This window comes from Callorhinus ursinus, unplaced genomic scaffold, assembly GCF_003265705.2.
Source record: "Callorhinus ursinus isolate GAN/ISIS: 27379988/994484 unplaced genomic scaffold, GSC_fseal_2.0 scaffold100, whole genome shotgun sequence".
Taxonomy (NCBI): domain Eukaryota; kingdom Metazoa; phylum Chordata; class Mammalia; order Carnivora; family Otariidae; genus Callorhinus; species Callorhinus ursinus.
The window spans coordinates 1,582,969-1,591,825 of record NW_027397162.1 but is presented as its reverse complement, the minus strand read 5'-3'; the positions used below and the strand labels follow the sequence as shown (position 1 = coordinate 1,591,825).

General features: G+C 54.5%; 2 protein-coding genes across 2 annotated transcripts in view; both read right to left on the bottom strand.

Annotated features, from left to right (window-relative positions):
• RNF225 (ring finger protein 225) overlaps positions 1-2,125 on the bottom strand; it is a 3,868-nt gene extending 1,743 nt beyond the window's left edge. Inside the window, 2 exon segments of the mRNA XM_025848731.2 lie at positions 4-501; positions 1,084-2,125. Coding sequence (XP_025704516.2) covers positions 4-501; positions 1,084-1,408 — 823 coding nt within the window. The 5' untranslated portion in view covers positions 1,409-2,125.
• Positions 2,126-2,220: 95 nt separating this feature from the next.
• On the bottom strand, positions 2,221-8,609 carry RPS5 (ribosomal protein S5). The gene is made up of 6 exons (XM_025849378.2): positions 8,472-8,609; positions 7,610-7,718; positions 3,400-3,609; positions 3,113-3,241; positions 2,420-2,518; positions 2,221-2,338 (listed from the first exon to the last, which is right to left on the bottom strand). Exons 2-6 carry the CDS (start codon positions 7,715-7,717, stop codon positions 2,270-2,272), a joined length of 615 nt encoding a protein of 204 aa, XP_025705163.1. The 5' UTR covers position 7,718; positions 8,472-8,609; the 3' UTR covers positions 2,221-2,269.
• Between the last annotated feature and the right edge of the window lie 248 nt (positions 8,610-8,857).

Below are 8,857 nucleotides of genomic sequence, written 5' to 3'. Positions count from 1 at the left end.
TGCGCGGTCCGGGCGGCGGCGGCGGCGGCCGCAGGTAGAGCAGGCCGCGGCGGCGGTCGAAGCGCACCGAGCCCTGGCGCCGCAGCGGCGGGCGCGCGGCGCGGGGCAGCAGGCCGGGCTGCGTGGGCAGCGCGGGCAGCCCTCCGCGCGGGGCCAGGCGCGTGGGCGCGCGGCACACGGGGCAGGCCACCGCGTCGCCGCCACCCGCCGTGGCCAGGGACAGGCGAGCCAGGCACTCGAGGCAGAAGACGTGGCCGCAGTCCAGGCGCTTGGGCAGCTTGAAAACGCCGTCGAAGGGTGACACACAGATGAGACAGTCCCCGGGGGACGCGGGGGTCAGGATGGGGCCGGAGCCCGGGCTGCCGTCCCCTTCCTCTTCCTCCCGGCCGCCGTCGACTTCGCCCTCCTCCCCGCCGGGGGAGCGGGCCGCGGAGAGCGAGCCCTGAGGGGCCCGGAGGCGGCGAAGCCAGGGAGGCCGAGGGCAGGGCATCCGGACCGGACCTGCGGGGGGAGGCGGGCCGTCAGCCGGGGAAGCCGGCGGTGGAAGGGGGTCTGCGGAGGGTCAGGGACTGGACTCTGGAGGGGAGGGCCCAACAGAGCAGCGGCATCCAAAGCAGGCGGCGTCGAGCCAAGGAGCAGACAGGATAGCACAGTAAGCGACTCGCGGGGTAGAAGCGGAGAAACAGGGTGTCCGGGTAGGACGTCGAGGAAGCATCCGGACTCGAGGAGGGGCGGGGAATAGGTGCGAGCGCAGATTGGGGCCAGGGACAGACCCGGGGGCCACCATAGGGCCCAAGCTAGCCGGGCAGGGGAGGGGCAGAGGGGAGCTGAGGCCCCGCCACCTGGAAGGACCCCAGACAAGCCATGGGGAGGAGCCAACCTGGAGAGGAGCAAAAGATAGGGGCCTCTAAGAGAACTAGTTCGACCCTAGGGGGTCCATTCAAGACTCGAGGGGCAGGTGAGGGAGCGGGCACCCAAGCCTCAGGGCTGGAGCCCAGCAGCAGAGCAGTGACGGAAGCCCAGAACAAGTGCCAGAGGTTCCCCACCGTGACAGACCCCAGCGGGCCTTTGGGCTCTCCCTACCTGTCGGTGCCTCCTCCCTCTGGCTGGCACGTCCCTGCCAGTTCTGACCCGTCCTCTGCCTACCACCAGCCGCCTTCTAGGTGCCCCTCCCGGCAGGAGGGTGCTGTCTTGGTACCACTCCCTCAGATCGCAGCTTCCCAAGGTACCTGTCAGACTTGTCTGACTGCCTGGCCCGCCCCCAAGACAGGTCCCTCCAGGATGAACACCAAGCCTGACCTTGGCCGGATGTTGGGGGCGGCAGGAAGGTAATGGATGGCACAGGTGGACAGGCCGTTGACAGTCTGGACCAGTGGGTGGGCAAAAACCCCCCACCCAAGTCTTTCATCACCTCATGATTCCACTTTCAAGAACCTGGTGTGGCAGTGGCTCTGTGGGCACCCAGGGGTAGGCTGCAGTCATGACTACACAAAATATAGAGGAAGGGGCGCCTAGGTGGCTCAGTCGTTAAGTGTCTGCCTTTGGCTCAGGTCATGATCCCAGGGTCCTGGGATCGAGCCCCACATCGGGCTCCCTGCTCCACGGGAAGCCTGCTTCTCCCTCTCCCACTCCCCCTGCTTGTGTTCCCTCTCTTGCTGTCAAATAAATAAAAAATCTTAAAAAAAAAAAAAAAAAGTACAGAGGCAGCCTGGAGCCCCTGGGGGAACCTGGCCAGAACAAAGAGGAACCTCTGGTGTCCTCGAGTGGAAGGTGGGCAGACTCCACAGAGCACTGGACAGGGCTGGCCCCTGCCAAACCAGCAGACAGGGGGCTGGAAAGGGTGGCCCAGACCACTAGCCTGGGATACCTCTCCCTGGGGCTGCTTGCAGGTAACATGCTAACATGCCTCTCAGGATGGAGGGATGCCACCCAGATCTCACGGATAAACACCAAGTCCTTCCCCAGACCAGAGTGACATCTATGCCAGGACAACCCCACCCCTCTCATGTCCAACACGCTGGAACACTCCAGGTGGCCAGGCCTGCACCCCAGGGTGCCATGGTTCTGAGTCAGTGGTGCTTCCTGAGCAGAGTTATTTCCCTGGTGAACCTGGGTCCCCACACACCAAGACAGGTCATGAATGTGGGCAGCTCCACAGGACACTGGGGCCATCCCCACTCCAGCGCCCCCCCCCCCCCGACAGGCACTGGCACAGGTGGGTGAGGCTGCCCGGAAGGCAGACAGGTTTATTGAAGCCACAGCGAGGTGATCAACGGTTGGACTTGGCCACACGTTCCAGCTCGTCCTTCTTCTTGATAGCATAGGAATTGGAAGAGCCCTGCAAGGAGATAGATGGTTAGTTCTGAATATTGGAGCAGCTTCCCCTTGAATTGGCCGCCACCCCCGTGTCCTCACTCACCTTGGCTGCATTGATGAGCTCATCTGCTAGGCACTCAGCAATGGTCTTGATGTTCCGGAAGGCGGCCTCACGTGCACCTGTGCACAGCAACCAGATGGCCTAGGGAGCACAAGGGTCAGCTAAGCCTGGGGGCAGAGGATGCCCCCAAACCAGAGAGGCCATCGTCCTCCAGTACCCTAGGCCCACCAACAAATGCTGGCTACCATACTGCCATCCACTGGCCCAGTGAGACTGAGACAAGACACAGGAGGAGCCCACAGGCAGCACCAGGTGAAATCCAATGCCGTGTGTGCTCCTGACCGGGACCCTTGATTGAAAACGGACAGCTGCAGTGACGGAACATGAAACAGTTCTATCTCTGTTAAATTCCTTGAGAGTGATGGTGGGGACAGAGTATCCTTGTTCTTAGGAGACACCCACTAAAATGTTAAGGGGGAAATGATTAGAAAGCCTGCAACTGATTCTCAAATGGTCTATGGAAAAAAAAATACACACCCACACACAGTATGTAAAAATATACACTCAAATGAAACTGTGCCTCAGGCAAATGTTGCTCAAGAGGGGGGCCAGAACTAGTATCCGCCCTGAATGTGATGGAAATGCAGGAAGGCTTCCTGGAGGAAAGGACGCTCCAGGTAAAACACACAGGCAGGACTCAAACCTTCCCACTGCCAATTTCTGCCCCAAGCCCACCTGATTCACACGGCGCAGGGGGGACACGTCGACAGCCTGACGCCTCACTGTTCCGGCTCGCCCAATGCGGGTTGAGTCCTCCCGGGGACCGCTGTTAATAATTGCATTCACCAGGACCTGCAGGGGGTTCTAGGAGAAGGCAGCCATGAACCTGATATCCAGTCCACATCCCTCCCCCATCTCCTCACCCCTAAAACCTGGTGGACCCTGGCATGCACGCCACGGGGCAGCTGCTGGCTTTAGGGTGTACTAAGGGCATTCAGCCTCATCAGGTCTCACAGTCTTACCTCACCGGTGAGCAGATGGATGATCTCGAAGGCATGCTTGACAATGCGCACGGTCATGAGTTTCTTGCCATTGTTACGGCCATGCATCATCATCGAGTTGGTGAGACGCTCTACAATGGGGCACTGTGCCTTACGGAAGCGCTTGGCCGCATAGCGCCCTGCACTGTGAGGCAGGTACTTGGCATACTTCTCCTTCACCGCGATGTAGTCCTGGGGCAGCAGGGAGAGGGGACGGAAGGACCATGATCAGAATGGTCAGGAACCAGGGGACTGAGCACCCACTCGGGGTAGCCCTCACCCACCTGTGGTGGCTTGCCTGTGAGGGCCCTGCCTGCCACAAAAAAGTAAAACCCTAACAAGTGACTTTATCAAGTCACTAAAAAGAGCAATTCCTTGGGGCGCCTGGGTGGCTCAGTCAGTTAAGCGTCTGCCTTCAGCTCAGGTCATGATCTCAGGGTCCTGGGATGGAGCCCTGCACTGGTTTCCCTGGCCAGTGGGGAGTCTGCTTCTCCCTCTGCCTGTGCTCCCTCTCTCATATAACTAAATAAAATCTGAAAAGAAGAAAAAAAGAACACTTCTGTTATAATCGGAGGGAGGGGGATGGAGAACCAAGAATATCACAACTTACGATCTTTTTGTTTTGTTTTTTAAGATTATATTTATTTATTTGAGAGAGAGCATGAACAGGGCAGAGGGGCAGAGGGAGCAGCAGACACTCCGCTGCAGAGCAGGGATCCTGACACGGGACTCCATCCCAGGACCCTGGGATCATGACCTGAGCCGAAGGCAGACATTTAACCTACTAAGCCACCCAGGTGCCCCATGATCTGTTTGTTTTTTTTAAGATTTATTTATTTGACAGAGAGAGACACAGCGAGAGAGGGAACACAAGCAGGGGGAGTGGGAGAAGGAGAAGCAGGCTTCCCGCTGAGCAGGGAGCCCGATGCGGGGCTCGATCCCAGGACCCTGGGATCATGACCTGAGCCGAAGGCAGACGCTCAACAACTGAGCCACCCAGGCGCCATCCCATAATCTCAGTTTTAAGTGTTCCTCAAACTCTGTACTATGGACATTTTATTCTATTTATTTATTTTTTTAAAGATTTTATTTATTCACCCGAGACACAGAGATAGAGAGAGAGAGCATGAGCAGGGAGAGAGACAGAGGGAGAGGCAGAAGCAGGCTCCCCACCGAGCCAGGAGCCCGACGCGGGGCTCGATCCCAGGACCCCAGGATCATGACCCGAGCCGAAGGCAGATGCTTAACCATCTGAGCCACCCAGGCGCCCCTGTACTATGGACATTTTAAAATCAATTAACTCTTGTTGTCGGTCTGTCCTGTGCACTGCAGAATGTTTAGCAGCATCCAGTATGCTAGTAGCACCCCTCTCAATTTTAGCAACTAAAAATGTATCCAAACATTGCCAAGTGTCACCTAAAAGGGGTGGGGGAAAAATCACTACAGAGAACCACTGTTTTAGTAGAATTATCCAACAATCCTTCCTATATATACATATATCGTTTCCCAAGAAAATGTCTAGAAAACAACAAAATGTTAGGGGGCGTTCAAATCAGAGGAACTACACATATGTGAAGAGAACTACTGTCAACTGTTCCACTGTAAAATACACCCAAACGTCATTCTATCACTTAACACATGAGGCGCCCCACACACATCATATTTCTATAAACACAAGGCATGACAGAAAAAGAACACGGAATTCTGACACTAGAATGACAGTCTGGTTGTCTACCTGGAGAGAAGCACCTGCAAAAATAGGCAAGTAGACAGGGCTCCATGCAGGGCTTTACACTGGGCAGAAAAAACCACAAACACCAAATGCCTTGGCAGGGTTTGGTTAAAATGTCCAGCTCTACGGTAGAGTCTTGCACATCTTTCAAGACAAGAGCATTCTGGCATGACACTGACTTCTGCTTCCCCAGCCCCTAAGAGACCACTAGGGAAAAGTGAGAAATTGTTTTTACATTTTTTTAAAAGATTTTATTTATTTATTTGAGAGAGAGAGGATGAGAGATAGAGAGCACGAGAGGGAAGAGGGTCAGAGGGAGAAGCAGACTCCCTGCTGAGCAGGGAGCCCGATGCGGGACTCGATCCCGGGACTCCAGGATCATGACCTGAGCCGAAGGCAGTCGCTTAACCAACTGAGCCACCCAGGCGCCCGTGTTTTTACATTTTTTAAAAGATTTATTATATTTAAAAGATCTTATTTACTTGTCAGAGAGAGCGAGCACAAGCAGGGAGAACAGCAGGCAGAGGGAGAAGCAGGCTCCCTGATGAGCAAGGAGCCTGATGGGGGACTCTGGGATCATGACCTGAGCTGAAGGCAGACCCTTAACCGAGTGAGCTTCCCGGCGTCCCTGTTTTTACATTTTTAAAAGGATGCACAAAAAAAAGCAAGGATGTAAACACACGTGACAGAAACCCCATCTAACCTATAAAGACAAAAATACTCACTATCTGGCCCTTTAAGTCTGTGGACCTTGCTGAACAAAGCCGTGAGGGGAAACAGTTCTACAAAACATCCAGGATGAAAAACAGGACTGAATCCTCCACTAGGCATAGTGCCTAGATCCCATGATATTTTTTTTTTTTTAAGATTTTATTTGTTTTTTGACAGAGAGAGACAGTGAGAGAGGGAACACAAGCAGGGGGAGTGGGAGAGGGAGAAGCAGGCTTCCCGCGGAGCAGGGAGCCCGATGTGGGGCATGCTGAGCCGAAGGCAGACGCTTAACAACTGAGCCACCCAGGCGCCCCTCATGGTATGTTTTGACACAACAAAAAATGTTTTCTTTTAAAGTGAAAAAAAATCAAATCCAAACTTTGTCTTTATACCAATGCAGTCACAAAATATAATTTCTTTTAATGAACGGCCCACAAAAAGTCCTAATGAGGCCCATACTGTAAAACAGTATGAGGGTTAAGATAAACTGGGAGGACTCCTAATGATTTCCTGATTTCAAAACCTACTAAAAAGCTACAGTAAGTCAAGACAGAGTGGTACTGACTTACGGATAGATTTACAGACCAATGGAAAAGAATTCAGAGTCCAAAAATAAACCCATATATCTATGCTCAACTTTTTTTGAAAGATTTTATTTACTCATTTGAGACACAGAAATAGAGAGAGAGCATGAGCAGGGGGAGAGGGAGAGGGAGAAGGAGAAGCATGTTCCCCACTGAGCGAGGAGCCCGATGTGGGGCTCGATCCCAGGACCCTGGGATCATGACCTGAGCCGAAGGCAGACACTTAACCATCTGAGCCACCCAGGCGCCCCATGCTCAACTTATTTTCAACAAGGATGCCAAGACCATTCAATAGGGGAAATAATCTTTTCAACAAATGGTGCTGTTGAGACACATTTATATAATGTACAAGAGAGATTTAAGTTAGACAGCATATAGCCTAAATTTGCTAAGTAAAACACACAAAACTCCAAAACCAAAAATCAAATAGGGCTGGGGAAACTGGATTTCCAGATGCAAGAGAATGATCTGAGACAAAACAACAACAAATGAACACCCCAAACTAGGGTGTGTGGGTGGCTCAGTCGGTTAAGCCTCTTGCTCTTGGGTTCGGCTCCGGTCAAGATCTCATGGGTTGTGGGATCAGGCTCCTCTCCCATCGGGAAAGCCTGCTTGAAGACTCCCTCTGCCCCTGCCTGCACTCTTTCTCTCACGTAAATAAATCTTAACAAAAACAAACAACAATAAAAACACAAAGAAAAACAGAACCAAAACATGCACACAAAAACCCTGTGGGATGTGATGCTACCCCTGAGAAAGGAACCATCTTGTGTAGCAAACGATTAACAAAACACAAGGGAGGGGGCCTGGGTGGCTGAGTCGTTAAGTGTCTGCCTTCGACTCAGGTCACGATCCCAGAGTCCTGGGATCGAGCCCTGCATCGGGTTCCCTGCTCGGCGGGAAGCCTGCTTCTCCTCCCACTCCCCCTGCTTGTGTTCCTGCTCTCACTCTCTCTCTCTCAAATAAATATTAAAAAAAAAATTAAAAAAAACCACAAAACACAAGGGAAAAACAGACATGGTGCGTGTGGTGGTCCAGGGACCCTTCCTTTACCTGTCACGTCTTCGACTCTACAGCAACAAGTTTCAGGTCACCCCTCCTGAAAGATTCCCTGTGTGCCCCCAAACCCCTAACTGGGGAGAGCACAACCACCATACCCCCTCACCTGCAAGGAAATGTCATTGATCTGAACGTCATCGGTGCTCCATTTCCCAAAGAGCTTGATGTCAGGGGTCTCCGCCACTGCAGGTGCAGCTGTCTCCCACTCGGTCATCCTAGGAACACGAACTATCAGAGCCCAGGCACACCCTCCGCTGTGAGGCTGACCCGCAGCTGTGAACGGGAAGTACGTGGAACCAAGAAAGGCTGTAAACATCTGGGTCCATCCTTCTGAGTCCTAGAGAAGCCACTTAGCTGCCACGTAAGCAAGAAGCATCTCTCTCACCGACGGCCCCGGAACCAAGAGCTGGCGGGCCCGGGTCAACAGCTGCTGCACGGACCCGTATCTGGAAGGGAGATGCCAAATGCCCGGACACCGCCCCCGCTCGAGTTCAAACCCCAGCCACGTCATTAACGAGCTCTGCCACGCCGGGAGAGTCAACCTGCTTCAGACTCTGCTTCCTCTTGAACGAAAGGGGAACGTTAACCTGCCACCCAGGGTCAGTACACGAACTCTGCACATTCTCCAGGCAAAGGCTACAGTGCGTGTCCGACACCAAGGACGTACCAGGACCCGCTACCGACGAGAAAACGGCGGACGCGCCGGAGAGCGCATCGTGTACCTAGGAGTAACGGAAGCCTCCTATCTCAGCTCACCGCGGCAGGGGCCAAACCGCGGGGCACGGCACGGAGGTGCGGGACACCAAGGAGAGCCCACCTCTCCTGCGCCGCCGCGTTCCTCAGCACGTTTTCCGGAGAAAGAGGGGGAACCCCCCACCCAAGGGGAGCCCCGAGCCTCGGGGGTCGCTCATGGGTCCTCAGAAAATCCTGAATCATCCCTCGGACCCCGGAGCCGGCGGCGGCCTCACCTGAGGGCGCAGCCGGGGCGTCACAATCGATTAGCGCGCACCACGCGCTGCCCTGGCACAGACAGGAAGAGACCGCGAACCGCGGGCCGAAGCTTTTAAAGGGGGCGAAAACTTCCGGGTTAGTGGGGATGACGCGTGTGCAAAAAAGACACCGTATACTCAAGGACCAATCCGGAACAAGAATGTAAAAGCGCCCTCTGGGCCAAACGGAACACGTAAGTCCCCTGCGCCCGCGCACTTGCAGAAACGGCCCCACAAGCGTGCCTGGCGGATGTTCTAACATCCAGTACTTGCCCGTTCTTAGGGGCCCTTGCACAAGCGCAGAGATCTCCCTGCGGCCAAGGCCGCCATGTCTAATGAGGGCACAAGTCAGGCTCGCCCTCTCG